The sequence below is a fragment of the Gymnodraco acuticeps genome, unplaced genomic scaffold (assembly GCF_902827175.1).
Source record: "Gymnodraco acuticeps unplaced genomic scaffold, fGymAcu1.1, whole genome shotgun sequence".
In the NCBI taxonomy this organism is placed as follows: Eukaryota; Metazoa; Chordata; class Actinopteri; order Perciformes; family Bathydraconidae; genus Gymnodraco; species Gymnodraco acuticeps.
In genome coordinates, this window is record NW_022991992.1 from 514,578 (window position 1) to 540,735 (window position 26,158).

Consider the following 26,158-nt stretch of genomic DNA (forward strand, 5'->3'; position numbering starts at 1 on the left):
GACATTTAAAGGGGAACTGCAGCAATGTTTAAATGTTCCCCTTTAAATGTATAAACTGTACTTTCATCACCAAGTAAAGTCCTGCCTCCCTTCATCCAAACATACAAGTAGGTAAGGCTAAACAATTAGTTCATACAAATTGCGGTTGGTTAATAAAGCAATGTTTGTTGATAACGTCAAAAGAATACTACCTTCTTCCAGTATCCTTCTGAACAACCAGTTTAATAAATAAGAATAATATGTAAACATTAAAAAACATCTAGGAGGAAAGCGAAGTTCCTAAATCTGTTAACTTCATTACATCATTATGTTTGCTTCAACTTTTAAAACACTATTCACTCGACATGTGTAATATTTATAAGAGTTTATTGAAAATGTATTTCGAAATAGAAAACATTGGCCTCCATAAGTAAACATATTTTCATGAGGGAAAACACAACGAGAGAATCCTTTAGCACATAAGACAATAATCAAAATTAAAATCTGCATGCAAAGCCTAAGGATAATCATTCAGGATCAAGCATCCTTTCATTTATAAAAAATAGGTTAAAAGCTGACTCAATCCATCTGGGATTTGCTGGATTAAAACATTACATGCAGGTGAGAACGCTAAATCATTTCTTACATCATTACATCACATGAATGACTTACATGGTTTGCTGAATCTGGTTTTAAACTTACAGGAAAACTTATTAATTTTACAAAATATGACTGGTCCAAGTGTAAAAAAAGGGCAAGAGCTATGATTAAACATGAAGGTGCAAAAGCTATATTTGATAGAACCCCCCACAGAGACATTTACATGACTATTTCCCCATTGTAATCGTTTAAGATGTTTTTTTTCTTGAGGCACAATGCACGTTTAGTCTAAAAAAGGATTTATCCGTAACATTCACTTCTTTCCCTTTAGGTCATCAATGAGACATTTCTCCTCTTTCTCAAGGATTCTGTAGAAGACTTCTTTGCCATGAGGCCCTGCTGATTTCAGGGGACCACTGAAGAGTTCCCTCATCTTCTTCTGAGTGGTCCGGATTTCCATGATTTCATCATAAATCGATTGTGTGATGACTTTTTCTTCAAGGAGCTGGTCCAAAATGTCTGCAACGCAGTTCACTCTCTTGATCAGCTCGGTCCTATGTTTATCCACAAAGTGCTCACCTGAGGAAGGAGGGAATAATGAGTAAAGTGTTGATGATACCATGAAGCCAACTTGATACATTTCTAAACAAATAATTTAATATTCTATAACAGTGACTTCTTTATTTTAAATACAGTGGAGGAAATAAGTATTTGATCCCTTGCAGATTTTGTAAGTGTGTCCACTAACAAAAAAATTAACAGTCTATAATTTTAATGGTAGGTTTATTTTAACAGTGTAAGCAGAGATGGGGTTGTTACTAAAAAAAAGTAATATATTACATAGGCCTATTACATATGACTTTAAAAAAAGTCATATATTACACTACTTCGTTACTCTCTACATAAAGTAACTCGTTACTTTACTCACAGGGCCGGCCCGCCCCTCTCTACAGGCAGATCACGGAGACTGCGGCGCACCTACAGTGCGAACAGCTGTAGGTCCAACACATTAAGTTGACGAAACACTCGAGTCAAATGTAATTAAAGTCAGATCGTGTCTTAGACGGGGCAGTGATATCATAAACCTGTAAATGTACGCATTCAAACACTTTTTCTGTTAGCAGCTGTATTCACCTTGCAGGTGCAGCTATGTGGCTTTTATCCTGGATAAAGTGTTTAAGTCATGGATGTTTAAAGTTTAACTTCTTCATCTTGAACCAGCTTCGTAGTATAGGCCCCTTCGTAGTATAGGCCCCAGAGGGGCATACCTCCACCCCTCGAAAGTTATCGCTGACTCAGCCATGTTTATGCAGCACTGCACGTGGAGATGTGGACGCGCAAGTCGCGCAACGCGTTACACCCAACTCTGATTGTAAGTAAGAATATCAAAAAGAAAATCCAGAAATTGACATTATACAAAAGATAACAATTTATTTGCATTTAACTGTAGGAAATAAGTATTTGATCCCCTTGCAACAAACAAGGATTCTGGCTCCCACAGACCGGTTACAGAAGTCCTCTTCCTTTAAAAAAGTACTCCTAATATCAACTTGTTAACTGTATAAAAGACACCTGTCCACAGAATCAATCATTCAGATTCCAGCCTCTCCACCCTGGGCAAGACTAAAGCGCTGTCTAAGGACCTCAGGGACAAGATTGTAGACCTGCTCAAGGCTGGGATTGGCTACAAGACACCCAGAAAGCAGCTTGGTGAGAAGGAGACCACTGTTAGTGCGATTATACGGAAATGGAAGAAACATTCAATTACCATCAATCACCCTCGGTCTGGGGCTCCACACAAGATCTGGCCCCGTGGGATCACAGTCACCAAGAAAACTATTGGTAACACACTGTACCATAATACATAACATCATGCAGCACCTGCAAGGTCCCCTGCTCAAGAAGGCACATGAAAGGCCCCTCTGAAGTTTGCCAATGGACATCTGAATGATTCAGATAAGTGAAGTTTGTGATCCACAGGGATCACAAACCAAAATCAAGTGTGCACCCACCGTCTACCGTGGTGTATTGAGCTGTCTCTAGAGCTGAGGGTCCAGCAGCTGAAACAAATTGAGGGAAAATAACAATTGCTTAATGATGAACAGGTTTACTTTTTTTTCATGCACACAGCAACATAGCAAAATACGGTAATTCAATGTGTCAATGATACATGCACTGTCATTGGTTGGCAGTTTAATAGAAGACCTAAAACAATAAGACTGATGTTATTCTATATTCAACTAAATGTAAAGATTAAAAGCAACAATGTGTTACTCCACGTCTCTCAATACTGTTCAGCTTCCTAAGTCTATGCTACAACACACCAGCTTGTGTCCAAGGTAATTCCTATCTCAAGTGAATGAATTGGGGCTGGGCCATATATGGATATCATAGTGAAATCATGATGTCAGACTGCACTTTGTATAACGTCATATCTCCTAAGTGTCTTTTCCTCGTTTAAGTGCCTGCATTACATATTTTGTGAAAGCATGAATAATCAACCCTACAATTTTGGTGGAATATATTTGACCAGAAATATTTGGAAATTTGATTATGTCCATATGTCCAGCCTTAAATGACTATGCACCATTATTCACACTACTTTTATGTAAATGTACATCAAAATTCAGTGTCAAGACAGTGTCGTTCTCAATGTGAAGGGTGCAGTTTGAGGAGAAATGTTAACCTGCAAATTCTGTAGACAATATTCCCATTTGCTAGTCTATTATTTTTCATCCATAACCAAGCTGCAGACCCTGCTATGTCTTTTGTGTGGGGCTTTTAAGTTTTTGTGGACTAAAGACTTTTTGCTCAGGTGGAAAATAAATGGTATCCTTTTCAAGTCTTCTATTTTATAATAGCAAGAAAACCTAATGTAGATAAACAACTCACTGTCCCTTGATTCATTTTCTGAGGACGGTCCACCCGTAGATTCCTCTGTAAAATAGACGGATATGGTTAGTCAGAAATATGATGGATGACAATTTGACATAAACTTTAGTGTAGGACACACTAACACTGCATGCTGTGATTGGCTGTTTAAACTGGTTAAAGGCAATGTATGATGATAATGTGTTGGGTTTTGTAATTCCTCTCTTGTGCTTATTGACATCTTGCTCTTCCAAAAGTGTTCTCAGGGTGTGTGCAGTTCAGCTGGCAGATGTGTTCACAGACATCTTCAACAGGTCCCTGCTGCAGTCTGTAGTCCCTGCATGTTTCAAATACTCTACCATCGTTCCTGTCCCCAAAAAGACTAAAACCACCAGCCTCAATGACTACCGCCCAGTGGCACTCACCTCCGTCACCATGAAGTGCTTTGAGTGGTTAATCAAAACATTCATCACCTCCTCCCTCCCTGACTTTCTGGACCCCCTGCAGTTTGCCTACAGAGCAAACAGGTCTACAGACGCCATCGCCCTCACCATCCACACTGCCCTCTCACACCTCGACCAGAGGAACACATATGTGAGAATGCTGTTCACTGACAACAGTTCAGCTTTCAACACCATCGTGTCCTCCAAGCTGGTCATCAAGCTCAGAGACCCATGACTGTCATCGGCCTGATCACCGACGGCAACGAGACGGTGTACAGAGAGGAGGTCGAAAACCTGATATCTTGGTGCCAGGATGAAAACCTCCATCTCAACATCACTAAGGACCTGACATGGACTCATCACACAAACAAACAAGAGAAATCTCCAACGAGACGTTCTGGGGCAGCATAGACAGGTATTTGAGTGTTACTCGCTACAGGGTGTACTTTGAGGGTTTGTGACTTTGCAGACCGTTTACATGCATAAAAACCTTCATAACACACAAGGGGACAGGTAATAACCGGAAAAGCATGACATGGGACCTTTAAGATTCTTATAAATGTAATGGAAATATCATTTCAATAACTGTAAAAACAAACATTTTAATATGCAGCATCTTACCATCTGAATCACCAGAGTTTCGTAACTCAACTGAAATACAGAACATACAAAATATGGATTTTTCATATTTTGTTTTTATGTATTGTGTTCTCATCAACACATTAAATAAAGATTATTTTTATTATGATTGGACATACAATGGGATTGGGCTCTCTTTAATTTACTATAATCATTTTTGCATAACACCGTAGTAAATGAAAAGGTAAAAGAATGATTATTTCATTCATATGATGTACAGTAAGTAATAATGCCCACTGACCTTTCAGAATCTTGTGGCTCCACCGTGTTTTGCGTTTCCCTTTCTTAAGTTGTGAGAGTGTAAGGTTGAAGTCACTGATTGGATTCTTAAAGTGCACGTCAAAGAATATTGAGCGTTGGCTTTGGCTACCATTGCTGAGGGTTATTTTCTATGTGAGAAGAAAAAAAAGAAATAACAGAGAGAGATGACAAAATGAGATGTGAGGGTCAATATTGAATAAACTGAAGATTTCAGTTGTTAAAAAAAAAGTGAATTAGTCACATGGCGAACAGAAAAAATGATGCTGGTTATTTCAAATGGAGAAGTCCTTATTGTTTAACTTAAGTTTGATGGTATATGCATGCTGGTTTTTGACTAAGTCCACAATTTGATATGCCACTGGTAAATTACAAGCATACATTTTCTTACATTCGCTCCCCTAGGTTAACACATTTTGGTAACTGAACCATAGCTAATTCTTCTGTCTGTATGGCATATCTTATCATGTCTTTATTAAACAAGGAACATGCATAACAATACATTAATTACAAAAAGGGAAGAGATTATGTATGGTATAATTTTAGCTCATTTCCATCTGCAGTCCCTGGGTAGGTAAATACATACAAATCAACAAAAGAGCAGATCTATAAAATACAAATACCAGCATATTTTACGCTCAGCTCGAAACATATTCCAATGCCTGGTGGTTGTAAATTAAAAAGCTGATGGTGCAAAGATAATCCACCTCAGTGGGACGTTTAAGTATAGTGGAGATCTTGAGGTTCTGACAATTTGTGAGTTCCCTTGATATTGATATATCAAACAGTAGCTATTTTGACGTCTCACTGCAAGGTTGACACAGGTATTATTTACAATAAAATAAATTAATAACTCCCATTTTAATTAGTGTCACATCCATTCTAGTGTAGTCAGCAATACCAGGAACCTGGCCCAATTTACTGGCAATTCAAACTGTACCTCTGGGCAAATCTCGGCCGTTATGCCTGCTTTGAGGTTGAAATCTTGGTGCATTTTCAGGTCCTTGTTTGGGCGTGGCTTTCGGATGAATTTGTATTCTTTATTGTCCTTGTCGATGGTCTGGAAAAATAAATTAAATCTAAGCACAACCCTGCTTCAAGTTTACAGTAAGAAACATCTGTGTTTAAAATGCATTCATGAAACAATAAGGTTTTAACAACAGAGTATTAGGGTCAGTATCTAGAAAAATAAATATTTCTTTCAGATTTTGTTATTTCAGAATGGCTTTAACGTTTTGAGAGTAACTAAATAAGTGAGATCAAACCATGCTGCAGCGTCATCGACAATTACCACCGAATAGGTCTGAGGCACGTCTGTGATTGTATTTAACATTTATAGCAACATGTGAAACAGGTAAATTGGCTTAAATGCTTTTCTGTTTGAAGCAGCTTTCCATGGAGCAGAACTTTCCCTCGAGTGATAATCTAAAAAACGAAATGATATCTCGCTTGATAAGTATTATCAGGGAACACGTTATAACACCATGATAAGTATAAGGTGTTGAGATCTTCATATGAAGTGAATACTTAAAACGAAAGTTAATTGAGATCATGGTATGAAGTGAATACTTAAAAACGAAAGTTAATTAATAAATCATACATGATCAATCCTATTCTTGTATAAACCCATAATGAGAATGCTTCTTGACGGTTTTTGAATATGTATGTGCTTACCATTTTTTCTGTTGCTATTTTGATAACTTTGCGTTTTGAAAAGAGGGTGTTGTGAGTTTTCATAGTATGTTTAATACTTAAAAACGAAAGTTAGTTATAATCAAATATAATCAATTATATTCTTGTATAACCCACAATGAAAATGCTTCATATTTTAGGTTTTTCTATAGTTACAGTATAAACAAAACAAAGTGGTTTGTTTAGGTTGAGTTTTCTTCCTCTCCTGTGACAGCAGTACACAGGGAGGGGGGGCTTCACACTAAGGAGAAACACATTAAAGGCCAAAGAGAGTTCATGTCCTTTTCACACTAACATGAGGAGGTGTGTCTCATGTCATAAAACTATGGAACATGTTGAGACATGTTTAGCCTTGTACATTAGTGGGCATGCGCAGTTTTCCACAAATTGGGTGTAGAGGAGGAGTTTGTTTTTTGGGTTTTCGATCCAGTTTTTTTAGCATAAAGAGACTGGTTTTTTGAGAGAGCGCGAGAGAGAGGGGGGGGGAAACCCCTGGTAGACTCTCTCCGGGTAGGCTGTGTGCTTCAGAGCTGGGTAACTAGCTCTCGGTAAAGGTTCTGCCAGACGGGGTAAATATCTCTCGAATTTCTTGGTTGTTGGCTGAGTGGAATGATTTGATGAGAGAGGTGTTTGTGAATATTATAAATACCGCGACCTGTAAGGACCTTCCTTCGAACTCTTGGCGGATAGGAATGTGTTTTTGACAGGTTAATCCGCCGTCTGTGTCGGAAAAAAGGTATGAAACTGATGTGAATTGAGTTGGTAAAATGAAAAAGTTGAATGCGCTTTTTATTGTCACCGGTCTTTTTACGAGGAAATACCTCTAAATTCTATCGGGAGAATTTTAAAATGTCACAACTGAAATGGGCAGTTGAAATTAAAACATTTTGGTAATAAATGTAAGACTGTGAATTAAAGTTTCATTTGAACATGATCACAGCACGTTTTTTTTTTAGTATGATTATAATGTTGTAAAGAGAGAAGGTAAAAACCCTGTATTAGTTTGGACCTATTTTTCTTCAAATAAACTGAATCCCACCAGTTGGATTGGGATAATTTAAAAGACACCTGTGTCCTCCTCTCCTGCTTCAAAGGTAAGATTGCACCCTGCCACACACACTTAGGTAGGAGCACACTCCATTTACTGATATCAAAATCCTTCGGGATTCCTTAAACAGATTAAAAAAGAGTTGTCTGAATTGAAACAGCAGTTAATTGAACCTTGTTTTTCGGGGGGTTAGGAAGAGGTGAGATCTTGCTGACGTTGGTGGATCTGAGCCAAGCAGCAACCTTACATAGACTCAATAACTTCGGAAAGGTCAATTAGTAGGTCAGAGTAATTTACCAGAATAAATTATCAGGACCTCTCCGACTCTAAACAAAGGTTATATGTCAACCATGTATCGATCATTGAGAGTCATGTTGCAAACATAGCTTCTAGCTTTGGACAGAGCTAGCTCTGTTTGTAGGGACTTGGCTTGGCGACCAGAGGGTTGCAGGTTCAAGTCCCTGAACGGATAAAGTGAAGAGTGGGGACTGATACTTTGTGAGGTGGCAGTTGGTCTCCTGGTCATGCTGAGGTAACCTTGAGCAAGGCACCAGAGCCCCACACTGGGCACTGTAATATAGCAGTCAACTGCTTCTTGTTTAAGGATGGGTTAAAGGCAGAGACTAGAATTCACTGTGTGCGGTGCTGTGTTCAGGTAAGGAAGATTGGAAGTTGATTGTATTAAAATCCTCCATTTCCATAACACACAATAGGACCCTTTTCAGATAATATTTCCTTCAAATGTTTTCCCTCACTTATGACTTTACTCTCATAACAGGACTACTTTAAGAATTAAAGATGTTATTTTCACAATTTAGCCCAAATACTCCATTGTAGGTTTTGATTTCATTTTGAATGTGTGACAGTAAGATATTCAGTAACCTCTTTGAGAGCAGGATCGAGCGGGGTCAGGTAAACATGAAGAACGGTGCAGGATGCGTAGGCTTTTGAATAAATCAACACGTTACAGTGTATTTTTACTGGAAAGCCCAATTTCATCAGGACCGCTCTTGGAGAGAAAACTGGTTCACACAGCTTGACATGGGACGATGTGACTTCAGACACTTTTTCCACAACATCTCCACAGTCATCTATGTGCAGGACTGCAAACTTTTGCAGTATTTTAGGGATGTCATCTGCATAGTATGAAGCATAAACAATTAATGTGAATAAAAAACAATTGCAATGATTATTTTGATATTTTCCTCCATGATAACTTACCTATGCAGATCCAGTGTGGCAGGTACACTTCAAATAACTTCCCAGAAATCACTGTGATGTCTATCAGGGGACCTGCAGGCATGTATCTCATCATTTCCATCCTCTTCATGGGTTCCTCCGAAGAGCAAAACTGGTACTTAAAGCTGACCTTGTCCTGACAGACCCAGCGCAAGCCTGAGACACTGCATTCAAAGTTTCCCGCTTCAGACTTTAGGCTAAAGTATCATGAAAAACATAAAGAGTTTGCATTTGGTACAAAATGTAGCATTAATACTATTGGGGAAATATTTGTAGCAGATCTTAGTGTTCTCTCTGTGAAGAAATCCCAAGACCGAAGCTTCAGTGTTTACTATATTTCCAGTTTGATAATATGCAGTATTTAGGAAACTATTAGTACCTGTAAGTTGATGCCTCATCTTCATCTGTACTGTTCACCTCAGGTTCAAGTTTAGTCCAGCCACTGGAGTCCTTCTGCAGAGGAAATCATTTTTAGAAATAAGTGAAGATGTGTCATTTGGAAAATCACATAAATGATCAACAAATAACTGAATACATAAATAAAATGTAAGGAATTACCGTCATTTTTCCGATACCCTCAAGATCCAAGCTTCTTGAAGCCCCTTGTGAAGAAACAAGACTTAGTATAAAATGATGTTACTATGAAAAATTAAATCTATGCCCTTTAGCACTATGTGCTACATAGCGCTGATGTAGCAATAGAGCAAATTTGTTATGCAGGAAATACTGGTGAGTGATGTCTTTTTGGAAGCTTGAAATAACACAATAAAAATACACTTGACTTTTCACACCTTTGGATCCTAAAGTGATGTTTGATAACTTTTGCTCCAGACTATAATCTTCTTTCATCTTCTCTAAAATCTCCATTGTCACCTCCATAGACTGTTGGCCGTAGATCTCCACCATCAGATCCACAATCTCAACTCTCCCCGCCGTCTCTAATCTCTGACTTGAGATTCTTTGGAGGCCACGCTTGAATTTCTCGAGCTCTCCGTGACTTAAATCTTCCAGTGTTTCCAGAAGCTTCTCCTCCAGTGATGTCACGGTTACTTCCTAATGGATTCAAATGTCATCAGAGGGAATTAAATATAATATCTCCACTAGTTGAAAACATTTTCCACCTCTTTACTGTCAACATTTGCAAACTGTAAAACCTAAATGAGAGCCGTGTTGTGTAAAGTGTGTCTGATGTGATATGACTCACCTCCTTCGGTGGTTTGGACGGATGTTTATCTAAGGAGAAAACCAAGGAAAAGCCTCATCATCACTGATTCAAAATCAGATTATCAACAACTTCTTAAAGGAAAGGGTTTTTTTTTTACTCCTCGAGTCACAAAGAATCGAAGGTTTTTAATAATCGGGAGCCGTGTTCAACAACAGGAAAACGATATAAGCTATATAACTGCATGTATATAACACTTTCATTTACAAACTCCCACATAACTCGTGCAGTATAATCAAAGTCTCATTCATCCAGGCACTAGCTCACTACTTCTGATGTGTGGAGAAGAGTAACGCATTTCAAAGTATGAGACTGTTAATGCAAAAGTGTTTCAAACAGTGAGGTTGTTTTGGTATAGTTGTGCTGTTATTAAACACGCCCCCGATTTACTTAAATTCATAGAAATGTCATTATTTGATTTGTTACTCACAGTGGAGTAATTAATTAAGTTAATTATTCCTTAAAATTAAAAAAATAAAATACAAAAGCATTGCAACAAATACAAAACTCATGACTATTAACTCTTCTGTGTGAAAGAGCAGTTTTTGTTTTCTTTCTCTTACCTTTGAGTCTTAAGATAGTCTCTGATAATCTCTCTGCTAGATCAGTTCTGTCCATGTCCATTAAAACCTCCCTGGTCACCTCCACAGACTGCGGACCACAGGTCTCCACCATCTGATCCACTAGACGGAGTGCACTTTCTGTCGAATTGGGATATCCATGAAAGAGGTAGGATATGCTCTTCTGGAAGGACGTGAACGGCAGATACCACTGAAATCTGTGGTGCTCAGGAACACTCAAATCCTTAAGAGTTTCCAAAAGGATCGGTTTCTCTGCTGCAATTTGTGCCTGAAAAATGTAACGGATGTGTAAGAAAAGGTGCTATTTTTCTATGGAAATGAATATTACTTTGTATTCATTTCGTCAGTCAGTGTTTCAGACAAGAGGATTTTATAAAATGTTTACAAGATCTCTCAAGTCAAAGACACACTAACATCTGTTCTATTAAATATGTTTATCTGTTTTCTTGACTAATGCACATTTGTATATGAGTGTTCAGACTTCAGTCTGCTAATCTGATCATAACATCAGTGGAAGAAAAATCATTTTGACGGAAGAGATCAACCTTAAAAATGGTTTGGTTTACATCATAATTTTTACGTTCAAGATGGATATGGTTAACAACTTGCATCTATTGAATGCAAGCTGTGATGTGTAAAGTCAGACTCACTCCCTCGGACTGTGCAGGTCGATGTTCATCCACAGAGTACATCTCTGAAGAGAGAAAATAAAGTGAATGTCTAACACACAAGATCCCAGCAACTAAACTAAACTAAACTACTTCAACTTAAAACATTCTGTTTCTTGTTGAGACTCTGGTCTGTTGGTATTTTAATATTTCTTTAAATTTAGTTTTTTTTATATTTCACATTGATGATGACACCAAGGTTAGACAATTACTTTTTCATTATGATTTATAAAATGTTTTTTTTCTTCTTTGTCTTACCTTTGAGTTCTGAGCTGGGCTTTGTCAACCTCTGCCTCAGATCATTCCTGTTAATGTTCTTCAACACCTCCATGGTTATCTCTACACACTGTTGGCCGAAGATCTGTATTATCTTTTCCACTGTTTCAGCTCTGCCTGGTGAGGATCTACATGAAACATATCCCGGCTTCTTCTTGGAGACAATTAAATCCAGGGTCTGCTTGAATTTCTCTAGATCCTCGTTTCTCAAATCATTCAGAGTTTCCAAAAGCAGATGTTTAACAGCTGCCATTGTTGCTACCTGAAATAATCAATACATTCATTAGACATGTGTATATTCCTCTTGGACGATTACAAATGTGTCTATTTGCATCTCATCACTGTTAATGTGTTCCCTTTAACTCTATGAACTGGTTAGTTGGTGTTGGGTTTGTTGACAGACAGACAGACAGACAGACAGACAGACAGACAGACAGACAGACAAACAGACAGACAGAAACAGACAGACAGACAGACAGACAGACAGACAGACAGACAGACAGACAGACAGACAGACAGACAGACAGACAGACAGACAGACAGACAGACAGACAGACAGACAGACAGACAGACAGACAGACAGACAGACAGACAGACAGACAGACAGACAGACAGACAAGACAGACAGACAGACAGACAGACAGACAGACAGACAGACAGACAGACACACAGACAGACAGACAGACAGACAGACAGACAGACAGACAGACAGACAGACAGACAGACAGACAACAGACAGACAGACAGACAGACAGACAGACAGACAGACAGACAGACAGACAGACAGACAGATCATCATAGATAAGTCAATCATGTGTTTTGGTCATATCTTTATCTGTTGAAGGAAAGGTGTGCTGTAGAAAGTCAGACAGATGTGACATTACTTACTTTCTGGATCCCTGCAGGTCGCTGTGCCTCTGAAGAGAAAAGAGGTGGAGATAAACCAACTCAATACATTTTACCCTCTCCCAAAATATTAATCATTGTTCTGATTAGTCATAAAACATACTTTGTACACGAGGATATAAATACATTATAAATATACGTTTCATCTATATTTATAATTTAAAAAGAAGAATACAGAGCTTATTAACTTAGGATAAACAGGTTTGATGATTTAAAGATGTTTGTGTTTTATTTGTCTTACTTTTGGGTCCTGAGCTGCTTTGTGACAGCCTCTGCACCAGATCAGTCCTGTTCATCTTCTCAAAAGCCTCAGTGGTCATCTCCAGCAGTCTTTGCTGGCTGTGATCTTGCACCAAATAAAACACCATGTTCTGCCTGTCTCTCATCATGTGCCAACTTGATGAGATATCTGGGTAGCCTCTGTCAGAGAGAATTTGACGCAGGACCCTCTTAAAACTCTGTAAATCCTGGTCACTCAAATCTTTCAGTGTTTCCAGAAGCAGCTCTATGACAGACGCCATCGTTTCCACCTGATAAAATCAAAGGAGACGTTAATGGGGCAAAATAGCAGTTTCTCAGCTGGAATGATTACAGATTATTTTGATTTCATCTCATCAGTTTCAGTGTTTTAAAAGAGTGGATGTGGTAAGAGAACATCAGTCATGACACGCACAACATATCAGTACACTTTATATTGTTCATCCAATTCATCACAGAACCATTTTATCTTTGTATAAATTGGGTGTTTGATTAATTACTTTATTTTAATTCCTGGGTAACTCTTTCAAAGGCTGTGGTAGAAAAACTGCGATAAGCCTCTTGATTTTACAACAGAGTCGATTTTTAACCAGTTTCTCTTTTTTTTGTATTTGAACAAATACTATATAGATAAGATTAATGGCTAAGAACGTTTGTGTAACTAATTTAGCATGATCAGATTATCTATCTGGGACAAAAAAATGAAGTTCAGGATGAAGATTCTACTGAGTCAAAGCTGCATTGTGTGAAATTGATGGGACATTACTCACGCTCTGGATCAGAGAAGGAAGCGGTTCCGCTGAGGATAATAAAAAAAAGGAAAAATGTCATTTATTTCATCCCAATGTGACACACTAACCTCCTCAACAGTGACAGTATAATTATTTATATATCCACTTAAAGATATTCTAACACTGTTCAATGGCTTAAGATTGAACAAAATAACAGTGCAGCTGTTCTTATCGAATCAACCCCTCCCAACTTTAGTTTTATGAGTCAGGAAAGAATGCATAAGAAAGGGGGTGGAGTTGCTATTCTGTTCAATGATTCCCTTCAATGCAGGAAGACATCGTATGGAAACTTTGATTCTTTTGAATATGTGGCCCTTCAGCTGAAATGCTCCTCTCGAGCTCTGTTCCTAAATATCTATAGACCACCCAAATACTGTGCAAGCTTTTTTGATGACTTTACTGAACTGCTGTCTATAGTGTGTATTGACTTTGACCGTCTAGTCATTGTTGGTGATTTTAACATCCATGTTGACAACCCCCAGGACAGAGGGGCTAAAGAACTGTTTTGTGTTCTTGATAACTATGGACTGACTCAGCATGTGACGGAGCCCACGCACAATAAGGGGCACACTCTGGACTTAATTATCTCAAAGGGTCTGAATATCTCTAAGGTTGTGGTGACTGATGTTGCACTCTCTGACCATTCCTGTGTTTTCTTTGAGAGCTCTATTTTTGTTCACAAAAATGTTCAAAAAGAGGTAACCACAAAGCGATATTTAACTGAAAATACTAGGGAAATGTTTACTCAGAATTTTTCTTCCACACTTGCCCCTGCTAACATCTCAGTAAATGAGCTAGTAGATCATTTTAATTCAAAAATTAAAAATGTTATAGATGCCATTGCTCCAACTAAGGTAAAGGAAGTGTCTGGCAAGAAAATATCTCCATGGAGAAAGGCCATGAGCGTGAAAACAGAAAAAAGAGAATGTCGAAAAGCTGAACGCAGGTGGCGAAAAACAAATCTCCAGGTTCACTTTGAAATCTATAAAGAGAGACTTGGCCTTTATAATTTGGAATTGAAAAACGCACGACAATCGTTCTTCTCTGACATCATTACCAAAAACAAAAACAACGCACGTGCCTTGTTTGCTACCGTTGACAGACTAACTAACTCCCCAGTGTCAGTAGCCTCTGAATTTCTATCCACCAGGCAATGATTTTTCCTCCTTTTTCACTGACAAAATTCAGAAAATCAGACAAGCAGTCAGTGCCTCTGCATCAGGAACAGCAAATGTGTTGTCCCTATCTCCACTTAACATCAATTCAGACACCATGACACAATTCCATCAGATTAATGATAAAAACCTAGAGGACATTATACAACTTCTGAAATCCTCCTCCTGCTGCCTTGATATTATTCCAACAGGATTTGAAAACTGCAGTCATTAAACCGCTCTTAAAAAAGAATAATCTAGATGCTTCAGTAATGAACAATTACAGGCCCATATCAAACCTGCCATTTCTAGGTAAAATCATTGAAAAAGTTGTTTTTCAACAGTTGAGTAATTTCTTGCATTTAAATAACTGTTTCGATGTGTTCCAGTCAGGCTTTCGACCAAACCACAGCACTGAGACTGCTCTTGTAAAGGTCTTTAATGACATCCACTTAAACACAGACAGTGGCAGAACTTCAGTGTTAGTATTATTAGATCTCAGTGCTGCGTTTGACACTGTTGACCACAACATATTACTAGACCGACTGGAAAACTGGGTGGGACTTTCGGAAACAATTCTAAATTGGTTTGAATCCTACTTAAAGGACAGAAACAACTTTGTTTCTATAGGTAAATACACATCTGAATTGACAAATATGACATGTGGGGTTCCTCAAGGCTCCATCTTGGGGCCTCTTCTCTTTAACATCTACATGCTACCACTGGCTCAGATAATGAAAAACAACAAAATAAGTTACCATAGCTATGCAGATGACACACAAATGTACGTAACAATTTCACCAGGAGACTATGCTCCAATTCAAACACTGAGTAAGTGCATTGAACAAATCAATGACTGGATGTGTCAGAACTTTCTCCAATTAAACAAAGATAAAACTGAGGTAATGGTTTTTGGAGCCAAGTCAGAACGTATAAAAGTTAGCGCTGAGCTTCAGTCTGCAATGTTCAAAACAACAGATAAAGCCAGAAATCTAGGTGTAGTCATGGACTCTGACCTGAGTTTCAACAGCCACATTAAAACAGTTACTAAATCAGCCTACTATCACCTAAAGAATATATCTAGGATTAAAAGACTAATGTCACAGCAGGATTTGGAAAAACTTGTCCATGCTTTTATCTTCAGTAGACTCGACTACTGCAATGGTGTCTTCACAGGTCTCACTAAAAAATCTATTAGGAAGCTGCAGCTGATTCAGAACGCCGCTGCTCGAGTCCTCACTAACACAAAGAAAGTGGATCACATCACTCCTGTTCTGAAGTCTTTACACTGGCTTCCTGTGTGTCAAAGAATATATTTCAAAATACTGCTGCTGGTTTATAAAGCACTGAATGGTTTAGGCCCAAAATAAATTTCTGACCTCCTGCTAAATTATGAACCATCCAGATCTCTCAGGTCTTCAGGGACTGGTCAGCTTTCTGTCCCCAGAGTCAGAACTAAACATGGTAAAGCAGCGTTCAGTTATTATGCTCCAAATATCTGGAACAAACTCCCAGAAACCTGCAGGTCCGCTGCAACTCTGACTACTTTTAAATCCAGGCTGAAGACTTTTCTTTTTGTCGCTGCTTTTAATTGAACTATTCATATCTTAGACTGCACTGTAACTTTTATCCATGTACTTTTTCTTTTAATGTTTAATTGAACTATTCATATCTTAGACTGCACTGAAACTTTTATCCATGTATTTTTTCTTTTAATGTTTATTTTATTAGCTTTTCTTTTTAATGACTGATTTTAAATGCCTTTTTCTTAATGTCTTTCATTTTTTGTAAAGCACTTTGAATTGCCTTGTGTTGAAAAGTGCTATATAAATAAACTTCCTTGCCTTGCCTTGCCTTGCCTTGCCTTGCCTTGCCTTGCCTTGCCTTGCCTTGCCTTGCCTTGCCTTGCCTTGCCTTGCCTTGCCTTGCCTTGCCTTGCCTTGCCTTGCCTTGCCTTGCCTTGCCTTGCCTTGGATACATTTGGTATCTGAATATACATAAACGATATTCTTATGAAATAGAAATGTATATTTTCACATATTTCTGTCTTGTTTCTCTTACCTTTGGTTCCTGAGCTGATGTCTGACAATCTCTGCACCAGATCAGTCCTGTTCATCGTCTTTAAAACCGTTTTGGTCATATTCACACACTTTCCGCTGAACGTCTTCACCATCAGATCCACTGTTTCATCTGTGTTTGCCGCTTTGAGTCGACCCCTTAGGATCCGTGGGAAACTTTCCTCTAATTCAATGAGTGACTTGAATTGGTTAAGCTCATCTGAACTCAAATCATTCAATGATTCAAGAAGTATCTTCTGAGCCATCATGCTTTCTACCTGTAAAGTTTAAAGGAGATATCTTAGAGTGTATGCAGGATAGGATGTAGGTTAGGTTATGTGTGTGATTCACATCCAAGATCAGAGACTGAGTCTCTTCTTATTTCTATCACCAAGATTAACTTTTAGATTGTATTCAAAACTCGATTTACTGCATTGCGGTTGTATGCCTTCACAAAAAGTGGCAGTTTACATCCATGGCGATCCAAAATGTCATATCTTTATCATTAATCATTTTAATCCCATGGCATTTTTCCACCAAATTCAAAATCTGTTTATTTTTGTACTCAAGTGGATGTTTGTCCCAAATATAAATAAATAGTTGTTGGGTTAAGGAATACCCATTCTTCCACACAGGGCCCAATGGGTCAGTGGATGATTTTAAATGTTGTCAATAATTTTAAATCATGTTTGAAAATAATATCAGGTTACAGAATATTGTTTCTCAGTGAAGGATTTCCTCGTCGATTTCAGAAACATTTGCCAGATCAAGGTGAGTTAAGATAACTAATGCAGTGCTGGAATTGGGCCGGTACTCACCGGTACGCAGTACCGGCACTTCTGGTTCTGACCCATGGAGTACCGGCACTTCTTGCTCAGTACCGGCATGCTGGCGGTACTCCGGTACTCATGCACCGTGCCAGTACTCAACACTCTCCCGCCGTTCTTATTATACATCCATATATATATATACAGCCGCCCGGTACTCAGTAGATGCGTGATGAGGTGCCGAACGGACATTCTCATCGCTCTAACCGCTGGAGTTTCACAGCGGCTGTCAGCTGTTTACTCCTGTCATTCAAACAGAACATGCTGGAGAGGGGGCGGGGCTTATCTTCTCCATGTAAATACTGTGGTGGAAACGACTATGTCAAAATTAACCTATTTGACCGTGATTTAATAGTAATACACGTTTCAAAATAATAATAATAATAATGCCGAAGTAACAACATACTGAAAACTGTTAGTAAAACCATGTTTTAATGCTTTACAATTTACATACCTAGATGCACGTGTGTTGTGTTTATGCAGTGCAACTCCCACCCAGTGGGTGGCTATGTAGAGTGATAGAACAGAGCAGGCACGCCCCCGAGAGAAGGAAAGCAAGTCACGTCACAAATTAGCATTTCTAAAATGTTAGGGTGGATTAATAAAAGTGCAAAAAGACAGCGGTTGTCGCCGGAAGAAACTTCAAATACAGAGAATGCTGTGCCTGTGTTGGAAATTGTGTCTGATGGGGAGCTTTCTTTGGTTGATCCTCCTGCTCCAAGTTCTAGTGCATTAGCATTAGCACTAGCTCCGCCGCCTCCTCCAGAGCCTCTAACGTTAGCTGCTGCTGGCTCAACTGCCACCACCAACACCGGGCAAAGCGATGCACCTGACTGCTGGACAACGGACCAGGTGCAATATTTTTGCAAGACCAATGCATGGCTCCTTCTTAAAGATAAGAAGCTAGGATGTCGGATATGCAGAGATGTCAAATCGTTGGGAATACACACTGGACAAGGACTGAAACTGTCAACTGAATGGGGTGAGTGTGCAGTGTCTCATTTCGGTGTTGACAAGGGCAAACAACAAGCTAGCCTGAGAAAAAAAAATCAAAGAACATAAAGAATCACAAGCCCATGTAAAAGCTGCTGACATCCTTACATCTGCTTCATGTGAAACTATTCAACATCAAGTGCAGTCTATGCATAAATCTGAATTAGACACCACTATCAGAGTTTTTCGAACGGCATATAAAATTGGCAAACATAGCCGGCCATTCACAGACATGCCAATTGATTTGAATGTACAGAAACTGAATGGGCTGAACGTGGGCAGGGTTTTGCACTCCAATAAAACCTGTGGCGAAATCATCGACCACATAGCTCATGAGCTGAAGAAAAAAATGGCAAAAGACATTACAGAAAACCAAAGAAAACTCTGTGTTTTGGTCGATGAATCTACCACTATTAGTGGTAAAACGGTGCTTGTTGTATGTCTACGCTCAGCATTAGCTGATGCTGAGCCCGAAACGTTTTTTTGGGAGCTGATCGAGTTGGATGGAACAACGGCTGATGACATCACAAAGGCGTTAATGGAGTGTCTTGGAAGAGATTTTAACGAGGACTTTTTAGGTCAGTGTTTCGTTTCTTTTGCATGTGATGGGGCTTCAGTCATGCTAGGGAAGAGAACAGGCGTTGCTACCCAGTTGTGTAGTAAATTCCCAAGCCTGTTTGTGTGGCACTGCTCCAATCATCGTCTAGAGCTGGCAGTTGGGGATGTGGTCAAGGAGGTCTCAGGGCTCAATCATTTCCAGATCTTTTTTGACAAACTCTATTCCTTGTTCCATGCCTCCCCCAAAAATCAGAGGCAGTTAGCGCAGTGTGCGCAAGCAGTCGGACAGCGTCTCCTGGTGATAGGGCGTGTTTTGTCCATCCGCTGGGTGGCTTCAAGTGAAAGGAGCGTCAGAGCAGTCTGGGAAAACTACCGAGTGCTTCATGATCACTTCACAAATGCTGCAAACGACACGAGCAGGGATTCCAGAGACAGAGCAAAGTACAAGGGCCTGGATGATGTGCTCACATCTGCAACGTTTGTCAGCAATCTGGGACTGATGTACGATGCGCTCACAGAGCTCAGCGACCTCTCTCGGCAACTCCAAAAAAGAGAGATGACACTGCCTACAGCAGATAGGCTCTTAACTCGAGAAATACGAGTTTTTGAATCCATGGTCACCATGCCTGGCCCACACATGACTACAGTTCATACAGCTCTAGCTGAGAAGTCCTTCAAGGGTGTTGCCCTGCGTGAGAATGGCAGGCTTGTACAGATTCATGCAGGTCAGTTTTTCCGCAGTATGGTAGAGAATCTGAGACACAGAATGACTTCCACAACCTCCTCTCATGTCAGCACAAGAGAAATCCCATTACATGGCCGGGAGGCCCGGGACAATCAGCTAATCCAGGACATGAAAGTTATCCATCCTGGAAGTTGGCCTGAAGAGGAGTTAGACGTACAGTATGGGGACGTAGAGGTGCTACGTTTGTGCGAAGTGCTGAAAGTGGACAGAAGAGAGACTGTTCAGGGCTTTCGCGAATACAAGGAAACCAGGGCATCCCGTACACCTGCTGCCATGGAGCCTCTACTGAAAGCAGTCCGAACCATCGCTGTCTCCACTAGTGAGTGTGAGCGGGCATTCAGCTGCATGAACGATATCCTTACTGCAAAAAGGAATGCTCTCTTCTGTCAGCCGACTGTCCAGCCTGGTTTTCATTAAATGTAATGGACCATCACTAGGACAGTTCAATCCGGAACAGTATGTGAGGTCCTGGCTGGCAAAGGGAAGGAGAAGTGCTGATGAAAGAGCCTGTCCAGCTCCAGCCCCTGATACTGATGTCCCCAAGGCCTTCTGGAGCCTTTTCTAACAATGTGAAGTATATTGCAAAGCAGCTCACCCAGTCAGAAGACTTTTGGCATAATGTGCCGATTTGTACAGATCCTGGAGATAGAAGGACTTCAGACCAACCAGGGAGTTATCTGATCAGCTTGGTGTTCAATGTAACTCTTTACCATGGCTCAGACTTTGTTACTTGCAGTTACAGTTTCTCATTTTAGATTGTGCAAATTTTGCATTTGTTTTTACATGTTCTTTGTTCATGCTCTTTATCATTTTTCTGAGTTGGAAAGTTAGATTGCATCATAGTTTACTTTATACATATTTGTATTCTTCAGTGGTGAAGTATATTGCAAAGCAGCTCAGCCATGTGAGAAGACTTTTGGCACTTTTTCGTTTTTCGTTTTCTGAGTTGGAAAGGTAGATTGCATTCAAAATGTACAGAAATACTTAATTTTGTTAAAGCTTTTTATAAAAAATGCTTCTGACCCGAGCTTTGTTTCCTTGTCATTAATGTTGAACACCACCAGAGGGGCTCTCACCTGAAAGGTCTCTGCTTCATGTGTCTTCAGCAGAAGATCTAGACTTTGATTGCTATATTTTCAGTTAATATTGACCTTACTGAGCTTTAGCCATATCCGCTGCCTATCATAAAAAATGTTAAGTACAGTGAACCTTTCTAAAATATACAGTAGTAAAGAGACAAACCCACCAGCATTATAGTAGCCAAATTCTTGTTTGTGGGCTGTATATATAAAATTGACTTGAAAAAGTTGCTGATTTTAGAGTACTGGCACCTTTTTCATTCCAATTCAAGCACTGAACTAATGTTGTTTTAAAGGTTTGGCTTGGAGTCATTAATATTTTACTCTCTATTGCATACACCAGGCATCCTCAAACTACGGACTCCGGTCCGGATCCGGACCGAACCACCACTGTCTCCGGACTCTGAGCAAATTATACTTTTAATATGTATTATCTCTCTGTATTATATGTGAGACATCGCCACATCGCATTCGCAACGAGTCAAAAATTATCCGCTATGTCCACTGCAAACAGCGCTCTGCATGTCTGACTGTTCCACTATGTTCCACCTGTGTGTGTCAACGCTTTGGTCCAATCACATTCAGCATCCAGTCAGCGTTTTTTCCCCCTAAACAATCTGCGAATCAGAGGCACAGTAGGGCGGGTCTTCGCGGACTGCGGGTGGGAAAAATGTGTGTGTCTCTTTCAACCTGTCTGAGTCAGAGCGAGAATTAAAAAAAAAAAATTCAGAGCGAGAGCTAACAGCTCATCTAGTTCCATCTGTACTGTAGCTAGTAGCCTAGTTTCACCTACCGGGGTGGCAACTGACACCCTAAAAATAGGCCTTGCCACCCCAGCTGCCACCCCAGTTGGCATCTTTGTTTTGAAAGAAAAGTTGTGGCTCATCGGACATTTATGAGAGAAAGTCTCTAATGTCCGAGTGCAAGTGAATGCAGCACAAGATGCACGTCATGTAACCCCTCCCCCGGTCCTGGCGCGAGCGTGGACATATGATTGGCGGCGATTTCATTTTGAACTGGACGGCGCAAACCGAGAAGCATTCGGACCCAAGCACTGAAGGAATGAGGTATTTGCGGTCTACAATGACAGAGAAGAGACTGTCAGTTTGGCTGTACTCTGCATTGAATCAAAACGCACTGAAGCTGTTGATCTTAATACGTTTGTGAGGCGTTTTGCTGAACAAAATGGTAATCGCCGCATTCAGCTGTAATAGACATGCCAACTTGATGCTCTGCTCACGGATGAGCATACACAACTATTAAGATGATGACCTTACGTGTGTAAATATATTTTTTTCTTTGAGGGGGTCTGCCCCCAAAAAACTGTTTTAAGTCCTGAGAAAGTGAAATAAGACGGTGTTTAAAACTACACTGCCCAGCCAAAAAAAAGTAACCACTTTGATTGTACTAGGCCAGTAGGTAAGGACTTTCCACTGGATAATAACTGCAGTATAAAAGAATGCATGACTGAAGTGATGGAGACCATGTTGAAGGCAAACAAAAAGAGGAAATAACAGGTCAAATCAAGCAAATCCCCTCTCAGATTCCACAGCAACCAGAAGAACATAAATACTGGCTGGTGATTTGATTAATCAGCTTTGTGATGGAATAAAAAATGCACAGTGCATTTCCTTAGCTGTGGATGAGTCCACTGACACCACTGACAATGCTCAGTTGCTGCTGTTTGTGAGTTGTTATGATGAGGCAAAGGGGGAGTTTGTTGAAGATGTGTTGGGCCTGACGAACCTCAGTGGACGCACAAGGGGGCAAGACATTTATAAAGCAATAATGGGAATGCTGAATGAAAGAGGGTGCAGCTGCCTTTATTCATAACTGTGCAGCTCTTACACTGCGACTCTGAGGCGTCAAGCACTGACACAATAACAATGAAAACTGCTGCATACAGATTATTTTTGTTTTTGCAACCTCGTGTTAAGATTCTTGTTGCAATTGTTTAAAAGTTTGAATGACCGTAATAAACGGACCTTTGTCTTATTGAAACATTTATTTTGGACCTTTAAGATTTGTATTTGAGTACCCCTGGCATACACCAATTGCATCTCAAAAGCAGTGATTATATGAATTATATCCAAACTTTCATTAGAATCCTTTTCAAAACTAAATATGTACTCACCTCCATGTGTTTCTTATTCTTCTTATATTTCTCAGAGTCATCACAAAGGCCATCGAGGAGATGTGACTCATGTTCTCTCAGCAGTTTGTAGAATATCTCTTTTCCTCCAGGTCCACAGACTCTCAAAGGCCCACTTAGGAGAGCCCTCATCTTCTCCCGAGGGCCATGGAGGGATAGGATTTCCTCATAATGTTCTCTATTGATAACTTTATATGAGAGCAGTCCATCCAGAATTGGTTCAATGTTTTTTACTCTCTGGACTAGTGCTATATGATGTTTATCCACAAATAGCACTGAGGAAAGAAAAGGCAAAGTGGTTAGCTTGGAGATAATATGCATCACGATATATTTAATAAAAAGTGGTAAAACCTCAAATTCATCTAATATTACAAAACCGGAAAATGTACTTTTACTCTGAATGAATTACTTCTAAGAAACTAAGGAGCACATCTCTGGTAAAAACACGCTTAATGTGGTGATTCTGTATGATTCTTTGTGAGGAAAATTAAGTTATAAAGATCCGTGGTCCGGTAAAAACAACCCAATAACCAAACTAACTGATTAGTGGACAATATGCTATTGACGTATTGAGTAAGTCGAGTGAAGAATTTCCTACATGATAAAACAGAAGGAAATACGTTTTCCAGTCAGATTCTGCTTTTAAACTCAGCTTGTTGTAGCCAACCTTAACTCAAACTAAAATGCTGTGTACATGCTGTAATACCTGTGGACCAGTGACGTGCGGTGAGGTTCATGGCTGGTGAGGCACTGACTCTTTCAGAGTCAGATTTACAAATATTATATTTTGACCTTAATCGAAATGTTCGGTTATTTTCAAAAGCTTTTTTAGTCTGATGCTTCGATTCATTTTAAACAGACTGTTCAACAAAAGGATACCCAAAATCTAAATATTGGATTGTTCTTTCTTAGTAAGATCCCATGTTCATTACAATTGTGGTCTTGACTTGAAGATGAAGTCCATGCTTTCCTTCTGGACAACAATCTCTATTACTTTTTTGTAAAAGTCCTCCTTATCTTCCTCTAGTTTCAAAAGTCTAGCTTGTTGTTTGCGTCTGGGTAGAATAACTGTAGCAACAAGAACCTGTGGGCTCACGTGCGCCTCCTTCAGTGCGGCATAGGTTATGGCTGCCTCTCCTGGTGCTTTTTTCATTGCCGTTGTATGATGAGACCAGCTAGCCTAAATATCATATACGTGAAATAAGTTATTTAGAGACTATGGATGGCGAGGATAAATGTAATAAAGGGATCTACAAACATTACATTGGTGACATACAGTGAGATGGTGCAGGCATGCGTTTAGGGCCCGCTTTCCAGCCAGTTTCTGTGGGGTGACGCATTCTGAGGTGAGGCAGATCTCATCTGTGCCTCACCTCACCACACAGTAACTGGCTTGAGCGCGCTCACAAAATAAGTGCCCACGCTAAATTAGTGCCCGCGCTCCAGCAAGTTACTGTGGGCTTACGAGAGGCAGAGCTCGTCCCTGCCTCACTCCTCATCGCTCCAATGTAGTTGTAGCGGAGCTCGGCCAACTTGCTGATTTTGACTATAAAAAGCGATTGGAATCATACAGAAATCACATTTACAACACAGATCAGTGGAGACATTTTATTGTTATTAATATTTAGTTTTTCTTTAGTTGTTTTTCCGTTACATTGGAGTATGACAGGTGAGGCTCTGCCTCCCCTGACTGCACGTCGCTGCTGTGGACCTACCTTCCTCCATCATGTTTAGATCAGGTGCTGCCGAGGATTAAGGAGCTGTTAAAAAAAGGTATTGTTGTTAGACTTTACACATACCTCTGTTGTCTCTTATACATTCACGAAAGAGAAACAAAATGCGGTCTTTCTTTAACGGTCCCCACACTAAGAAATGAATAATTAAAACTAGCTTAGGCTACACCACACATTGTGAGGCTCAGTTTAATGACAACTCCAAATGTTTAGCCAAAGAAAAAAAAGTACTATGAAGACATGTGTGAATCAGAAACAGACAATAAAGCCAATGATAAAAAAAAAAAGAAAAGCTACAAATAAAGTGAAAGGCTCTTTAAGAACTTCTCATGCACAGCTTTGAGCCATCATGAAAGGAACATCAGTTTGTGGTAGCTTAACGAACCATTTTGAGCTAATTCAGTCCAAATCTAAAGATGCTCAATTTCCAATGATATAAAACTATTTCGGAAATCATTTGAGAAGCTAACACAACAGATTGTTTGCCATTTTGTTATTTAAAAATGGCTCGAGCAAGTAGGCTACTAATTCTCCAATAAGTTAAAAACTTCTTTTTGAATCCATGTATCTATAGGTTAAAAGCTTTACAGCCCAGGAAAAGGTAATTTCCACGCAGCACAAACTCCTCAATACTAAAAGTAGTTTTTTTGTCATTTTCTAACACATGAAACCTGCCATAACAGTTTCAGACGTATTTTGTAAAACTATACGTCAGGAAACGGAATCCTAAAAAACCAGAAGCGATATGTCAGTGAGACAGTTATTAAGTGAATGTGTAGTGACTGAATAATATAACCAAAATGTCCATTTTACATGTCATTAGCGCAAAGAAAACGCAGAAAGGTTAAAGTGAAAGCAAAAAGTTCCATTAATGTTCAATAACTGCGGGACACCAGTTGATCTGTCTCGTGAACGTTACACTTGTTCGTGCTGCACGTAGAGATAAAACTCACCGGATGTTTCTCTCTTTCTCCCTCAGTCTGCTTCCAACAGGTTCTCAATATCTTTCAGTATCTTTAAACTTTATGAAAAGTTTAAATCCCGCCACATTTCTACCTCTCGTTCAGTTTCCTGAAGCCGAAGTTAAACGTGTGTGTCCTTTTCTCTGAAGTGACGTGGTTCTCTTTACTGCTCAACCCACCGCCCTTTTTCCTGAACATTGTTGAACTAGCCTATCTTTTAACAATAACAATGATATTAAATTATGAGGGATGAAAAAACATTCTGCCATACATTCTTAAAGATATTGATACTGTAGGAATCAGTACTAGTTGTTAGAGTACTCCCACAAGTGCTATGATGAACCATTACTGTGTACCTTGTGAGTAGGCCTACTCCACTGTCAAAATTAAAACGATAGAAAACAATTATACAGACACACAATATGTA

The 26,158-nt window shown here is 39.5% G+C and overlaps 1 protein-coding gene across 5 annotated transcripts in view; it reads right to left on the minus strand.

Annotated features, from left to right (window-relative positions):
• Positions 1-25,877, minus strand: part of LOC117536350 (NACHT, LRR and PYD domains-containing protein 1b allele 1-like) — a 60,369-nt gene extending 34,492 nt beyond the window's left edge. For 2 of the 5 annotated variants that reach the window (XR_004567546.1, XM_034201170.1), the window contains exons 1-15: positions 25,723-25,877; positions 24,752-24,796; positions 23,019-23,311; positions 16,687-16,960; positions 13,451-13,479; positions 12,664-12,952; positions 12,405-12,433; positions 11,499-11,778; positions 11,223-11,266; positions 10,555-10,840; positions 9,974-10,002; positions 9,561-9,822; positions 9,328-9,371; positions 9,149-9,222; positions 8,752-8,966 (exon numbers count right to left, since the gene is read on the minus strand). Coding sequence is in view for 4 of the 5 variants with exons in the window: in XM_034201170.1 (XP_034057061.1) it covers positions 8,752-8,966; positions 9,149-9,222; positions 9,328-9,371; positions 9,561-9,822; positions 9,974-10,002; positions 10,555-10,840; positions 11,223-11,266; positions 11,499-11,778; positions 12,405-12,433; positions 12,664-12,952; positions 13,451-13,479; positions 16,687-16,960; positions 23,019-23,311; positions 24,752-24,764 (2,161 nt within the window). In the remaining variant the exon portion in view is untranslated. Of the gene's footprint in view, positions 1-347; positions 1,159-2,591; positions 2,640-3,471; positions 3,517-4,773; positions 4,922-5,730; positions 5,851-8,412; positions 8,667-8,751; positions 8,967-9,148; positions 9,223-9,327; positions 9,372-9,560; positions 9,823-9,973; positions 10,003-10,554; positions 10,841-11,222; positions 11,267-11,498; positions 11,779-12,404; positions 12,434-12,663; positions 12,953-13,450; positions 13,480-16,686; positions 16,961-23,018; positions 23,312-24,751; positions 24,797-25,722 lie in introns of those variants that run through there. The other 3 variants (XM_034201171.1, XM_034201172.1, XM_034201173.1) reach the window with 3 other exon arrangements.
• Positions 25,878-26,158: the final 281 nt, after the last annotated feature.